A 16,375-nucleotide genomic window follows, 5' to 3' on the forward strand; every position below is an offset into this window, starting at 1 on the left:
CGTACATTACACACCTTCAGCCTGAGCGGAGTGACACCTTCAACACATCTGCACTAGTCATTATTTTCTGCCTTGAATGAACAACATTTACATGTAAACCTTTAGTTTCTGCAACAACAATTGCAAAATGTTTCAAAAGAGTTTTGAAATGTGCTTCCCAGAATGTGGACACATGAAGCGGAATAAGCCCTCTCACACGGAGTACCTTCAGAATGTCTTTCAGGTTCACCACCTCCTCTCTGAGCTCATCTCGCTCCATCCGGATTGCATCTGAGTATTCTTTCTGTCGCTCTAAGGCCTGAGCGGAGCGCCAGGTGGCAGAGTGTCAAAGAAAGTGAAGAAGGAAAAGTGCACAAGAGGTGGAAAGAAGTGAAAGTAAAAGCTGACATTAAGTTGAATGCAAAGGAAATGCTGAATTCATGTTGGCAGAAATAAATGCTGAGTGTGTCAAACACAGAGCTGCTAGACCAGGGCTCATAGGCCGTACCCCAATCTTTTTATCCTTCCACTCCACTGTCTCCTGCAGGTCACATATTTCTCTATTCAAACCTTCCTGTTTGATATGCAGCTGACGGATGTCCTAAACAGCAGGGAAAGGAAATCAGGTTTCAGATGCAGACAGAGAAAGCTGAAAAAGGATTCATGCATATACAGTGTGGGGAAAAAGAGCAAGCTGTGAAATGTTCCACGTGCAGCCGTTCTGCGGGACTAACGGAGTAAAAGACAGCCGTTCTTTTTCTGTCTTTCTGACCCAATGGAAGGTTCCATTTCACTTGTCTTAGTGACACACAGATACTCACATTGAGCAGCTCTTCACTTTGTTTTAGCGTCTCTTTCATTTCATTGAACTGGAACTGGAGCACAGTGTGGGCATGTTTCTCTCGCTCACATTCCTGTGAGGAAGAAGAGAAGAGAATCCATCTGAACACAGAAACACATGAAGCCCTGAAACCTGACAGGGGAGATGTTGAATCACTGTCGAGTGTGCTGAGAGTTGCGTTATGATGTAGCACATGAAGCAGTAACTGTTTGATCCAAAATGAGCTGAGTCAGCTACATCTTGAGTAAGCTCTACTCTGCTGTAATTCCACTGGTGGAAAGTAACTAAGTACATTTACTTGAGTACTGTACTCGGCCACTTTATATTTCTATTCCACTACATTTTACAAGCAAATATTGTACCTTTCTACTCACCACATTTACTTGGAAAAATGTGTTACTAGTTACTTTTGCAGGTAACATTTATTAATACGAAAATAAAAACATGAATTCACTTAAATGTACTGTTATGGATGGAGATTTCTGTATGCAGAGCTTTTACTTGTAACTGAGTATTTATACACTGCAGTATTATTACTTTGACTAAACTTTAGGATCCTAGTACTTCTCCCACCCGTGTAATTCCATCAAAAATAACACTCCCGTATACTGAATCCTTGTACAGCTTCACCATATTAACGACACCGCAAAGGAGGTTTTGTTTTCAGGTTTGTCTGTCAGCAGGAATACTGAACATTGACTGAACATTGTCTGGGCATGTCTTCATGAAACTAGGAGGAAGAGAGAACCATGGAAGAACATGTTAAAAGTGTGCAGCAGAACTGAATCACACAATTTTTCTCACTGATGGTCAGGGTCTTGGTCAGGTCTGTGCTAGTTTCCATTGAGGAAGAAAGGAGGTATCCCACTATTTCACATGTACTTTATGTTAGAGAAAAGCAGTGTTAAGTGTGCCTGCCGTACCTTGACTTTGTCCTCGAAGCCGCGGCGGGACTCAGACAGCAGCTCCTCCAGCTCCATGAGCGAGTCCTTCAGCGTGTCCACCTGGTACATCAGGTTGTTCTTCTCATTGTCCAGCTGAGCGTTGGACACCATGGCCTTACGGTACTTCTCCTCCACTCCTACTAATGCATCCTAATGACATATAGACAACCGGAGAATATTACACATGCTGGCCTTAAAATGGCCCTTTTCTCTTCCCTTCTTTGAGACCAACTTCTATGTCAAATATAACATTTAAAATAGGCTTTTTATTTACTGTTTTACTTAGAGTTATAACAATTACAGAGTTGAATTTTTTGAAGTTAATTGTATTATCTTTAGTACAAATAAAATGTTTATGTATAACTTAGGTCAAGTTTTTTTTTTAAATATAGTTAGATCAAGAGGTTCATAGAATTTTTTTTAATTGATTTCTATTGTTTTCAAAGTTATAGCCCACCGTTGAGCACTGCCCGAAAGCAACAAATAGAACATGTAATAAGAGACGTACCTTTGATTCGAGTTAAAAACAAACAGAAAACGGAATTGCCTATAAGCTGTATACTTATCTGTATCTCACAACTGTCAACCACTCGTGAAGAAGTACAGGCAAACACAAACAAACAACAAACAAAACCACACATGAAAGACATGCAACAACATCCGGTTAATCAAGGTTAAAGGTGGGGTAGGTCATTTTGGAGAAACCAGCTCGAGTGAGCTAGAATTTGAAAATACACAACCGGAAAGAATCTGCCACTTCCTCACAGAGCCCCTCCTCCAACACACAGGAACGCACACATGACCAATGAGGGCACGGGATAAGTTTGTGCACAGATGGAAGGCTGACAGGCAGGTAGGCCATCCAGTTACTTTAGCCGGGCCGGCTCAGATGATTGGTCGTGCTTTTTACAGCGCCACGGCTTCCACAGATGACTTTTTTAATGTATTTATTGTCAAAGCACTTAAGATATTCATTGCTATCGGATGTTAAGAGCATTCCATGCAATATAACAAGTGTTTCTGAAGTCAATTACATACCCCACCTTTAAGTGATTTCAGTATATCTTCGTGCCATTTTGAGAGTATTAATGTTCTAATGATTATTGGGATCAAATCATGAATCCCAAGGATTTTGGCCAGGAAAATGGTGACATGAAGCTTTCCTATGGTCACAGTCTTATTGTAGAGCGTGAATATTGCTCCTAAATTACCCCTTCACTAAAATACTATTTTTTTCAACTTCAAGAGCCTTCAGCTTTTTTATTAAAATGTTGGTAGATGAAAAGGCCATGGGTCATATAACAGTCATTTGGTTGCACATATCACCGCACGTCTAAAATGATTAGTGGGAGTTAGGACATCAACGGCTCAGTTAATAGTGAGTGGGGTTGGGGTAGGGGTGTCACAGGCTGATACCTTGACTTCTTTCAGGTTCTGCATGTACTTGCTCTCCACATCTTGAATCTGATCCTTGAGTTCATGGATCTCCTGGTGTATTGCAGCAGTGAGCGAGGATGAGTGACAGCAGAGAGGAGAACAGAGTCCAGAGGGGGGCAGCAGAGAGGAGGACAGAGTCCAGAGGGGGGCAGCAGAGAGGAGAACAGAGTCCAGAGGGGGGGCAGCAGAGAGGAGGACAGAGTCCAGAGGGGGGCAGCAGAGAGGAGGACAGAGTCCAGAGGGGGGCAGCAGAGAGGAGGACAGAGTCCAGAGGGGGGCAGCAGAGAGGAGGACAGAGTCCAGAGGGGGGGCAGCAGAGAGGAGGACAGAGTCCAGAGGGGGGGGCAGCAGAGAGGAGGACAGAGTCCAGAGGGGGGGGCAGCAGAGAGGAGGACAGAGGTCCAGAGGGGGGGGGCAGCAGAGAGGAGGACAGAGTCCAGAGGGGGGGGGCAGCAGAGAGGAGGACAGAGTCCAGAGGGGGGGCAGCAGAGAGGAGGACAGAGTCCAGAGGGGGGCAGGCAGAGCAGGAGGACAAGAGATGACAGTCCAGAGGGGGGCAGCAGAGAGGAGGACAGAGTCCAGAGGGGGGCAGCAGAGAGAGGACAGAGTCCAGAGGGGGGCAGCAGAGAGGAGGACAGAGTCCAGAGGGGGGGCAGCAGAGAGGAGGACAGAGTCCAGAGGGGGGGCAGCAGAGAGGAGGACAGAGTCCAGAGGGGGGGGCAGCAGAGAGGAGGACAGAGTCCAGAGGGGGCAGCAGAGAGAGGACATAGTCCAGAGGGGGGGCAGCAGAGAGGAGGACAGAGTCCAGAGGGGGGGCAGCAGAGAGGAGGACGAGTCCAGAGGGGGGGGGCAGCAGAGAGGAGGACAGAGTCCAGAGGGGGGGCAGCAGAGAGGAGGACAGAGTCCAGAGGGGGGGCAGCAGAGAGGAGGACAGAGTCCAGAGGGGGGCAGCAGAGAGGAGGACAGAGTCCAGAGGGGGGCAGAACATCAGCACCAGTGTTTTCAGGGAGAATGGGAAAAGCATGACAGCTGGGAACTTTATGGAAGAACTTTTTACATCAGAGAAAATGAAAGTGAGTGTGTGAGTTGCATATCCCTTTCAATATGAAATTGAAACACCCAGTTTGGACACATGCCCCTGATGTCTTCTGGTCTGGGGGGATACATTACTATTACTCTCTACAGTGACAGTCTCAGTATCAGTTTGACAGTAAGAGCTGCAACTTACAATTATTTACATAAGCAATTAATTTCCCCATTTACTTCACAATCCTTTAAAATGATGGTTTGGTTTATTAAATGGCAGAAAATAGTGAAAATGCCCATCCCAGAAAAGTCTCGTTTTGTCAGTATAAACCCTAAACTCTGACAACAGCAGAAACGTTTCTATTATCAAAACAGGACCACAATTCCAAATGCTGAAGTCTTCCATAAGGTTTTAATTATGTTTGGTCCATTAAGGAATTAACAAATAAGTATTGTTCAACATGAAACTGTTTAATGCAATACACACAGTAGATATATTGACATTTGTAAGCGTCATCTGGCCCGCTCTATTTGACTTTACCTTAATTTCCCGTATAGACGTCTCTGCATCTACAGTTATAGCCGTCTCACCACTTCCTCTGCGAGAGGAAGTCCCGCCTAACGAGGTGAGGGTCGCTGCTGTCAGGGCAGAAGCTGCTCGAGATCCCTGAAAAAGAGGGGGAAAAATGCTTAAAGAATGAAAATCTATCTCAAATGACAGCAGCATCATAGATGCACTTGAGAAAAAACATATTAACTGATTATAATCTCAGAATTCTAAAAATGTAATTTCACAAAATGAACCTTTCAGGAGAGCTTCTATTAGGATTGATCAGAATGATAAGAGCAAAAATAATCTAGAAAGAACAAATACAATCCAAACACATTACAAGACCCCCCATCATTATTCTTCTTTATCTGATGTAACTTTATGTATCCTTAGTAAAAACACAGATAGGTCATGTGATCTACTCACCTTCTCAAGATAATCTCTGTCCTCCACCTGTGGAGACAAAAATAAGTCAGACAATGCTCCCTGCAGGGATACCATTCACATCTCGTAAAATAAACCAAACAATACCTCTACATGTTCCAATTTGCTCTTTCACTTGCATTTCCAGAAAAGACAAGTTCACTAAACAACACCATGCATTGTATTAGTACAGGAGGAGACAAAACTCTGTCAGATATCATCCAATCACCAAATGTCTGAGTCTGACAGTGTTCCTTTCAACAACAGATCATGTGTTTCAAACACAGCTCATCTTCAGGTTGTCTCCCTGCCACAGCCACACAGTCAACACACAGATGAACCTGGGACACAGACACAATTAGCCCTCCTTGCAGGGCAAAGTGCACAAGGAGGGAACACGGTTGCAGAAAAAGCAACGAAGCAGGAAGTCAGCTCACATCACGGCGGCGGCCTCCTGCGGGGGCAAAGCCACGCACATCAGAAAGGTCAGGAATAGTGACATCATCCAGGTCTCGGGGGAGGCTGCTGCCGCCCGCTGCACTCCTCAGATAACTGGCCACAGAGCCACAGTGGTCCTGCAAACGTCCACCAGGGGGCACAGAACAATAAATGCACATTTCCAAATTGTGGAAGCCATGCCTCGTCTGAGTCAGTGTAACATCCTCAAAGAATAGTCAAATAAGGTCAGACAATTTGAACATTCAGCAAAACACCACAACTTCTTTATGTGCAAAGCTCTTTAGATAAGATATATTGTACATATTTCTTATAATATTATTGCCATTTGTATTGTAATTTTACCTACTTGTATAATTGTTTCATATTTGTTATGTATTTGTTCTACTTTATATTAATGTTTAAAATGTATACAGCACCATCACATGTTGCACTCAACTGATCTGTGTCTGTTTGTGGTACAGTATATCATGTTCCCATGTGGAACAGTTTATTTAAGCTGGTCATAGACCATGTGGTAACAAAGCACTGATGCTAAGTAAACTCTTGTTGCTACCAGGGTGTCGGGGGGGGGGGGGGGGGGCCTCACCACTGGGCTGGTGCGGGCTGACCCGGCCCTGGAGGAGACCCTGGAGCCGGAGCTGCGACAACTACTGTACTCTACAGGCTGAGAGAGAACACAGCGTTATGTTCCTGTGTACAGCCGTAGGAAACACACACACACGCATGCACAGACCCCCACAGAACCAGAACCATGATGCAGAGTACTGAACACCGTCCACTCAATGTCAAATCTACATACCATTTCATCAAGTCACTGAAAAATCAACACTCCACCCACAAAATATCCCTTTATCGATTACTCACCCCGAGTTACCTTGACATTTGAAAAAAATGCAGCGTTATCTTCTTTGTTATAAAAAGAACACGTGGTGCTAAATTGATATAATAAAAGGTCATTATGATGGGGAAGTATTTATTTAACCTTAAATTCCAACTCCCATGCAGCAGCAACAAATACAATCTGAAACAAATAACTCAAAAATACTGTGACGGTCTTGCTCATGTGAGAAAAGGAAGAACGCTTCACACATGGCCTGGTTTATTATTCCACACATTTTGGTGCCCTAGGGGCGAGATTATGATTTGGTTTGATATTTGAGGTTCACTGTCCTATAGTATACATTGGAATGATTTCAAACCTGTTGTTATTTATCCTAATAATTATAAAGGAGTGCCTTGGAAATATTTGTTTACATCAATTGTGACCCACTGAGATAACTTAGACTAAAGGGGGGGGGTCTCTCTCTCTCTCTCGCTCTCTCTCTCTCGCTCTCTCTCTCTCTCGCTCTCTCTCTCTCTCTCGCTCTCGCTCTCTCTCTCTCGCTCTCTCTCTCGCTCTCGCTCTCTCTCTCTCTCTCTCTCTCTCGCTCTCTCTCTCGCTCTCTCTCTCTCTCTCTCTCTCTCTCTCGCTCTCTCTCTCTCGCTCTCTCTCGCTCTCTCTCTCTCGCTCTCTCTCTCGCTCTCTCGCTCTCTCTCTCGCTCTCGATAAGTCAATATCCCCCACTTTCATCACGCACATCGTACAGGGCAAATGCAAAAATGTTGCCGACCCGGGGTCCAAAGGGTGTTTACTTTATTCAATTATTAATGTAAATGTATTACGTCAAGGGCAGAAAATTAGGCAGAATAAAAAAGAAAAAAATTAATTAAACATTTTTTTTTCTCCCAGCGCAGCGCCCTTCTAGATCTGGCGCCCTAGGCGACCGCCTGGTTATATGCACTGTTCTTGTGACGGTTGACACTCCTCACACAAAACAACAAGGCCACGATCCTCAGAGAATCTTACGAGTGAGCAGGAGCTGCTGCCGCGCTGCAACCCGCTGTCTTCCTACAGGGAGCTCTGCACACACACAGTCAGTGTGATCACACACTCTTACACACCACAGCCCGCCAGGATACTCTCAAAGTGAGGGACATCAACACGCAGTGCATTTAAAACGTGAAAAAGCTCAGACCGCTTCATCATTACATCCTGTTCTGAATTAAAACAAGCTTAGTTTCATGTGTTCTTAAGCACGCTGGTGAGGGAATGCTAACAGCAAGTGCTATTTAACACTGTGTAAAAGTTATATGCTGGGAATAAATGGGACCAACCCTACGAAAGAGCTGCTGAGAGACGTAACTGAGTGACCTGTAGAATTGAACAGAGACGAGGTTCAGGTCTGAAAGGCTTGAAACGGGTTGTGCTAACTCAAGTATGAAACATGATTCAAGTGATTTATTCTGAGAGGTGGAAGGTTAGCTAGCAGCCACAGAGCAGCAACAACTGTATTTCTCACTGTCTACAGACCTGGTAACCATTGTAAGTGGAGCCGGGGTTTCTGGCAGAGGACAGACCATTGTAGCTGTACAGGTCAGAGGAAGAGTAAGAAGTCTGAAATGAGGAAAGAGGAAGAAGCGAGCCAACAGAAGGATGCAGAAGGGAGTGGGGAAAACAGACAGGAAGTTCAGAAACATATTTTTAAACATATCCAATTCTTAACAAAGTGTAACAGATAGAATTGGAGGGATGAAACCCTCTTTAATGGTCACACATGCAGAGCACACAGCACACAGTGACATTTGGCCTCATTTAACCCATCCTAGTACTAGAAGCAGTGGGCAGCTATTGTACAGCGCCCGGGGAACTATGGGAGTGGGGGGGAAGGGGGATATCCGGTGCCTTGCTCAAGGGCACCACGGCAGGGCAGGAGGTGAACTGGGACCTCTCCAAGTACCAGTCCACACTCCATATTTAGATCTGGTCGGGGACTTGAACCGGCGACCCCATGGCTCACAGTCCAAGCCCCTACTGACTGAGCCACTGCCGGACACCATGCTCCCGACATTCTGCTGCCTTTAATAGAAAGCAAAGAAAAGGAATCCACATGCTTGACAAATGGCTGAACTGACAAAGAAAAGTGCTTTGCTAACAGTTGAGCACAAAAGTATTCCAAAAGCAGTCACAGTCCTGAGTCTCTGGGATATACAGCACACACTCCACAGCAATGGGGGAACACATGCACCCAGATGTGTTCTTACTATGGATTGATGAGAAGATGTTTAGAAGTGCACTACAGGCCTCAATAAATACGATACTTTAATCAAAACAATGAAAACGTTCCCAGGTCTTAAGCAGTTGAAGTGTTAATGAACAGCATTTCAGACAGTGTGCACCCAAAGCCATTAGTGTTGTGAGAAACAAACAGTCTGAGTGCACAGCCACCCACCGGCTGCAGGTCTAATTTGGAGCCCCGAGACCCCCGGGGGTCATCACTCAGTCTGGAGCTCTGGGGTTTGGGGGGGGGGTTACAGAAAGCATCAAACACCGACACCTCAAAAACTAAAAGGCCCTTCTTCATACATCTCACACAGAACATGCCGTTAAGTTATAATGTCATTACTTTCAATCCTTCAGTAACATAGAACATACATCTAGAATACAAATCTGACTTTCATGGTCTTTGTTTGTAATAATAGCTATAAAAGGGTAATAGTAAGTATGATTGTGATCTGTATATGTACTTGTTGAACTTTTCCCTTTCTTTGATTTATTATTCACCAGCCCTTGTCAATTTCTTTGTTAAATTCTTACATTGAGAGATGAACTATTTATATTTTTGACATTATAAAACTTATTTAACATACATTTAGATACAACATACATTTGAATTACATGCAGTCTGGCCAAAAACGATGCAAGTGAATAACTCACGGCATGGCTTTAGCTCTTTGCCCTCCGCTTTAACTTTGTTAGCTTGTCACTGTGTAATTCATATTGATTTAGTTTACTTTAATATGTATGCCACATCAAAGAACCAGGTTAGACAAGAACAGCATTACTAGATTAAATTACAGCTGTTTCTGTCTACAGAACCAGACTAGACCAGTTTCAAAATGGTTCTCCCTATTGCTCAATTAAATACAAAAACAAAGGAAAATAGGGTCCAGGTTCAAATATACCAACGTTAACATATGAAATGTTTTGTGCAATCACTGTACCGCTGTTCAGGGATTAAGACAAGAGGACCAACACGCACCGTGAGGTCCAGCCTGGAGGAGCGGGACACTCTGCTCTCATCACTCAGTCTGGAGCTCTGACAGCAGGACACACAGGAGCAGCATGAGGACACGCTCACATTGTCTAGAAAGCTCCAACAGACCACACGTCTGAACCATCAGTCGCACACACACACACACAGCTACTGACCCTGCTGGACAGGACACTGTGATCATCATCAGGCCCGTTCCTCTGTGAACACAGAACACGAGTGAGAAACTCTGGAGTCATGTCTGTGTGGGATATACAGGACACTGAGCTTCTACCTACGTCTCTGTCTTTGTGCTTATGTTTCTTCTTTCTCTTTGACTTCGTTAGTGAGGAGGAGTCCTTAGCGTGAGAGAAGAGAGTGAGCACAGTGGAGGGGAAGCATCTGAACCAGGGATGTCACCATAAGTCAAATGAAGCATACCATAACTGGTGACAATCCACTATTATCAATACCAATTCGATACTACGATGAGAAACTAAAATAAAATAATATGCCAATATACCATGTTCCTAAACACCATTTATTATTGTTAGCAAACAGTTTTTGTTAGGTGGTTAAACGGGTCATTATTTCCTCTCTTAAATCTATTTAATATTGCCTTGACAACTGTATGTATTCAAGTAACATTTCAACAGATATAATATTCATCTTTGCTAAATCAAGATTGAATGCATCGTAATGTAACTAATGGAACTAAATGGAACCTGAAGCTAGCAGAACTGTTTCCCACCGCTAGCTAACAGCTAATAGCTAATGTTACCATGGTCATCTCCTGCCAATTCCAACAGGGTTGAATGTGTTGTTCACTATAGCATCAGGGCAGAAATAGGGTGCTTGATGATAGCTAGTTTGCTGTGAGCTTTACAAACTTTCAGTTTAGGCATGATGCGTCGGTAGAAAAATGTGTATTTTGTCATCTGTAACTAATAAAAAACACAAACACCCAACACATACATGCACAATGAAGTCTTGACACTGACCCGACAGACAGCAGAAGCATGTTAATACATGGTGGCTGTTGTCAGTTGGTCAGATAACCATCTGACCAACTGATTCAGCCAACACTCACTGAACCAAACATCCTGGCTGCTCAGGAAAATGAATAATAAATGACATAGCAGAGAAGAAATGGCACCTAACATTGTGAGACTTAACCAAGCCTAAAAGAGTGTGGCCTGTGTTTTGGTTGGAGCCTGATATCTGAACAACAGTGTTCTTTTGTCAAAATCAAATCTGACTCCAAAATGTTCCTTCACAACAGCAATAACACATACATGTATCGTTTCCTTTAATATATACACAATCCAGTCCACACACTTTCATCCTGCATACAATGGACAGAATATAAACCTCAATTCGAATCCATTTCATTTGTACAACAAAGAAAGCATGCATCTCAAACATGCCTTCATCATAAAAAAGACAATGCTGACTCACTCCTTTTATGTGAACCCCATGTCTCTTCACAAGGACAACACACATGTACTCCATGCTTTGAGTTCTTCAAATAAACAGTTAGTCCAACAGCGACTCATCAACACAACGAATCCTCAGGTAGTGGGTTAAAAATCTCATCCAAGGACATCAACCCTTACCCCTCCACCATAAGCCCCAACTGAATCAAGATCCGACTGTGCAGAAGACACAACGTCAGGATCAGTATACAGCGCCACGCACACTGACAGTTCCATGTAAAGTGACATAGTACAGACAGATATTTAAATGAAGTATTTGGATCTAAATGCAGTTTGAGTGATACTGACCTTGGCACTGCTCCGGCTCCCCACTGACATCCGCTCATCGTCGTCAGACAGCTGTGAGAGGGGACACAATGAGAGGAGGGTTAGGGTTCAGGAAAAGGGTCCCCATGTCAGGGTCAACATTAGGTGAGAGTGATGAGTGGATTATGACAGGACGTCTCCTGCTGCAATGACAAATGGTTCAAATGACAGTGGTAACTTTGTAATTTACAACATTCTCACAAAACCAAATAAAAGAAGCTTTTTAAGGAAAACATCAATCATTTAATCTAAAAAATGACTATAACATACCTCAAGGCTTGAATACAGCTCATTTTCAAATAAAAGCTGTACAACAGAGAATTGTTGAGTCTGTACCTACAGTTAATACAGCACAGTTATCTCCTTCTCTCTTTTCACCATAGTTTCTCTTGTTAACAAAAATATTTCTCTCATTCAAGATTTCAACTCACAGCCATTATACGAGTATGTATGGTGTGTGCACATACACACACCATACATGGATTAAGCTGAGGCCACATTAGATCCTGCCTATGGTCTTCAGGATTAATATTTCCATGTAACGTTTTCCGAGTGGTGGAGGACACATTGTAAGGGAAAAGCACGAGGAGATGGAACGAGAGGGAGTGCTACAAACCGTGTGTACCCGTGAAGAACGTGAGCATCTCTCACTGTCCTCCTGGACGAGGGAGGGGGGTAGGTGGAGAAGAGAGGAGATGAAGGGTGAAGAAGAGGAGAGAGATGTCAGAGATCAATGAGACAGATGAAGGAGGGTCCATGACTCTGAGGTCAGTCAGGTCCAGAGTTCACTCCATAACAAAGTAGCATGATTTCAACCAGCCCAAACATTGCTTAAACATTTCATGTAGGACCCTGATGTTGTGACAGTGGGTTCATTACGGCCCAGGTGAATCTCCACTCCTCAGATAGAATGAAGATGTGGTGGGCTGAACTGAATGTCCTTTTTTACATTTGTTCAGCTTCTATTGAAGATTACCCCAAAAAGTAAAAAACAATCTCAATTTCAATGAAGGGTTTCTTCAGATCAAATAAATGTTTTCAGTGAAACTACTTCCTTTAATAAACATAACTTAATATCATATATTTTAATAATATTAGTGTAACCTAAAAGAAAAAGACCATTGCAGCATAGACATGTTGATTTCAAATGTCTTTGTAGCTGTTGAATACAGCCCTAATATATGTGTCTACAGCATTGCAGACCATACTAAACAAATCAATGTTAGCAAACACTAGCATACATCACCTGCTTTTTGTTCATTTCAACAGATTTGCACAATTCCTGCATTAAACAAATCAAGATCACTTTTGACATGATAATGGAGCACACATAATCAGACGTGCACGTCCCTGAAACCCTCACTGAGCCAGCCATTCAGAAACAAACCTCCCATTGCAACATGCACTCAGTGAGTTTCTTTAGTAAACAACAACAAGTCCACACAATGCAGTTAGTGAACCTACAGGTCACACTCTACAGTGTGTAAAGCTCTGAGGGTCTGGGACAGTGTCTAAAGTGGTCATTGAACTCAGTAAATCCCATGCAGTGTCACAGCAGATGGTCAGACTGACTCTGAGCCACACAGGCACCCCGCTTCTTTGAATAAGTGGATTATCATTAATGGCCAAGCTTTGACTCTTTATAATCCCATATTTTGTAAAAAGGCTCAACAGGAATGATCTGAAATTCAGCTGCAGACTGCACACTACAAAAGCCTCCGTCAGACAGGCAGGCAAAAATAAAGAAAACATGCGTAGTGTTAGCGATGTCTTCAGCGCACAGTAACTGTACCATCCATTGTTCAATATCTCCCCATTTGCTGTCCGATCGGTCGTCTACTTTGGTGTTCAAGCCATAATATTTCTGAGAGACATGAGGGAGGACAGCTCAGAAAACAGAACACAGGTAACACACTTCCTTTACTTCGGCAGGATCTGAAGCACACGCCACAATGATGTCCGAGGTGGGACTGAGCAAGAGGAGGCCTACCTTCTGCACCTGAAAGATCTACACACCGACGAGACGTAGAGGAGAAAGATCGGAGGATATCAAACATGAAAAAAGGGGAAAGAAATGATAAATCAGCTTTGGAAATAATATTTGATGAAGAAAGATATGAAATCTAAACAAAAAGCAGGCAGCTGCAGTATGTGACGGATAAAGACAGACTGCATGCATGAAAAGTACAGAGGAAGGGTTCTGCTAATGAGAGGAGCTCAGGAATGTTCAGTACCCCACTGCACATCAGGACCAACACAAAGTGACCCCAGAACACATGGAGTTCACTGGAGATCTGCAGACTGGGTCACCAGGCGTTTGCCATGGTTCTTTAGGTGTGGATCAGTGGCAGAAAGCAGTGCCAGGAAATGCAGAACAGAATAAGGAGGTGAGCTGAGCTTACATTCAGACAAAGTGAACAATATCCAGAGGAAACCCAAACTTGCCAACCAAAACGTGTTTTTAATTGTTGGGTAATACACTGATTGCCTTTGCTGCAGAGTGTTATGGCACGTTTCCACTACAGCGCGGTTTAAGCGTGCCGTGCCCGTGTTTGGTTGCGTTTCCACTAGGCGTAGTTCAGGCTAGCGGGTACTTTTTCACAGTTTTTCTGGCTCTCCAAAATCGAGGTTCTTTCCGGGCCAACAACCAGGCTGAGTCTGCTAAACTAGAGAGAACCGCTGGCAACTACAACAACATGAACATATTTGACCGTGATGTAATTGTAATACACGTTTCTAAATGATGCCGAAGTAACAACACACTGATACCGGTTAGTAAAAACCATGAATTAATGCTTTGCAAGTCTGCAGACAGACGGCAGGCGAGACACCTTTTAAAAAGCGTGTTTTCTGAATGGAGATCGGCTAAGCTAACGCAGTATATGCTCCGACCGTCCACACTCACAACAACGGCCTACAGACATAAATAAAGCAGCGACTGTATTTAGTGTTGCTTCACGACCAATGTGTTTTGACTGTGTCTAAAGCTATAACTTAAAGTACATTTGTCAGGATTTCCCTGGATGTCGTGCTGATTCTCAAAGACAGAACATATTTATATTCTGGGAAAATGAATCCTACTGAGCAGTATGACGCTACAACCAGCAGCCAGTTAGCTCAGCAGAGGCTTATGAGCCGGAGCATTTCTTGGTTGGGCACTTTGTGGTCACCAAGCACTCGACTACTCTTTGCATTTACTTTACAGATGCAGAGCTAGAGCACAATTGTATTGCGTGAAATATTCAGATTCAAAGAGACGTTTTCGCTCCAACATTACATCAAATTTGCAATTCTATTCTTCTTGTGTATTATTTTAAACATTTCTGCATCAGTACTGCGTGTAAAATTGAGCGGTGATTCTAAACTCCAATCACCACAGTTTTAGCTGTAAGGAGGTCTGAGGACCGGACCCATGCAGGGAGGACAGTGTCACTCCGAGTCAGCAAGTCAACACGTAGCTGTCTCATGTGGGGATGTGCTATATTTATTTGTATACAGAATGTTATTCACCATAGTCATTGTCATACAGTTAATCCTACTCATGCTGTTAACAGACATGGAAACATTGTTTACGAGAAAAATGTCAATTTAAATGTCCACACTGTGAACACCTCTGCCCTTCAGCTGTAATGTTTGCACTTCATATTCAAATCCCTGTCTGACTGAGCAGTAGAAATGTGCCACAGCTCCTTACGCTGATGACAAGACACACCCCTGTTTATTTAGAAAAAGGGCAACGCCTCTTTGACCTTGTCCCGATACCTCCGCCGAGCAAATCTAACACACCCCAGCCTACTGCTGCACTTTCCACCACATGGGTTCAGTACTCTAATCCAGATTTACTACCACTGTCTCCCTTGTAAGCTTGCCCAAAGCACGGATTGCCTGCCGTGTAATTCTGTCTTCCAAAATTCGACCCACACTGCCCTCTGCGTCCACTGCATCACTTTGGGAACAACACAACTCCTAGATAATCAGTGTGAGGACGGCCTGCTGCCCTCCTGTAGACTTCAGTGGAGATGAGAGTGCATGAACTCGCCATCTTCCAGGCAGAGTTCACGAGTTGTAGAGGACAGACTTATTTCAAATAACATACAATGAACGCTGTGGTGCACCAGATGCACATTATTTCTGCTTACGATATCCTTAATGTTGCATTATTAAAGCCACAAACTATCTGTGCACTAGCAGTAAACACATACAAATTCATGGCTCTGACTCCGTTATGACCTTTGACCTAGAAAAGATGCCATAATCCCAAATCTACATTTGTTGTTTTCCACTTCTAATGACAATTTAAAATGTAAAACGGCATAATGTGTCAAACATTGCACAGTGAGAACAGATCAATAAATGACTGGAGGGCTCTTGTCTGCTTACTTTTCTCCAATTACATGTCTGGACGACCAATTAGCAGGAGAGCCAGGGCACCTTCACAAGTTACTCAGTTTGCACCCTTTCCTTTACACTCACCGAGCTGCCCTTAGTGAAGGGAGGGGTCCCTGGGCGCCCGCTGAGGGCGGCCCTAAGCCCCCTCCCTGCCAGCCGACGCCCAGCCGTCCTGCTGCCTTCAGGGTATAAGGAAAGGTTGCATCCTTCAGCAGTCAGCAGGTAACACCACGGCCATGCATAAAGGTTTGAGCAGGGAACCACACGTCTCTCGTTTGCTGCTATACAGCCAATAATCCACCGTCAGCAGTCTTCAGCATGGGAGCAGACATCCTAAAGTCCTGAAGGTGGATGTGAGTGCAGCAACCCATCGCTCATGAAAACAGCACGGCAACAACAACGTCTCGCTGTAGGCTGCACTGAGGAGGACAACCTGCTAAGCTACTTTAGAACCC

At 43.9% G+C, this 16,375-nt stretch overlaps 1 protein-coding gene across 38 annotated transcripts in view; it reads right to left on the reverse strand.

The window, feature by feature from the left end:
- Positions 1-16,375, reverse strand: part of lrrfip1a (leucine rich repeat (in FLII) interacting protein 1a) — a 63,289-nt gene that overhangs the window by 10,160 nt on the left and 36,754 nt on the right. For 4 of the 38 annotated variants that reach the window (XR_004567652.1, XR_004567651.1, XM_034202139.1 and 1 more), the window contains exons 3-21: positions 13,522-13,539; positions 13,324-13,395; positions 12,148-12,189; positions 11,514-11,564; positions 11,346-11,381; positions 10,029-10,088; positions 9,909-9,950; positions 9,739-9,795; positions 8,929-8,988; positions 8,010-8,093; positions 6,246-6,323; positions 5,638-5,775; positions 5,204-5,230; positions 4,769-4,894; positions 3,181-3,252; positions 1,744-1,914; positions 801-893; positions 488-580; positions 206-298 (exon numbers count right to left, since the gene is read on the reverse strand). Coding sequence is in view for 36 of the 38 variants with exons in the window: in XM_034202139.1 (XP_034058030.1) it covers positions 206-298; positions 488-580; positions 801-893; positions 1,744-1,914; positions 3,181-3,252; positions 4,769-4,894; positions 5,204-5,230; positions 5,638-5,775; positions 6,246-6,323; positions 8,010-8,093; positions 8,929-8,988; positions 9,739-9,795; positions 9,909-9,950; positions 10,029-10,088; positions 11,346-11,381; positions 11,514-11,564; positions 12,148-12,189; positions 13,324-13,395; positions 13,522-13,539 (1,413 nt within the window). In the remaining 2 variants the exon portion in view is untranslated. The remainder of the gene's footprint in view (positions 1-205; positions 299-487; positions 581-800; positions 894-1,743; positions 1,915-3,180; positions 3,253-4,768; positions 4,895-5,203; positions 5,231-5,637; positions 5,776-6,245; positions 6,324-8,009; positions 8,094-8,928; positions 8,989-9,738; positions 9,796-9,908; positions 9,951-10,028; positions 10,089-11,345; positions 11,382-11,513; positions 11,565-12,147; positions 12,190-13,323; positions 13,396-13,521; positions 13,540-16,375) is intronic. The other 34 variants (XM_034202140.1, XM_034202119.1, XM_034202107.1 and 31 more) reach the window with 33 other exon arrangements.

This window comes from Gymnodraco acuticeps, unplaced genomic scaffold (assembly GCF_902827175.1).
Source record: "Gymnodraco acuticeps unplaced genomic scaffold, fGymAcu1.1, whole genome shotgun sequence".
Lineage (NCBI taxonomy): Eukaryota > Metazoa > Chordata > Actinopteri > Perciformes > Bathydraconidae > Gymnodraco > Gymnodraco acuticeps.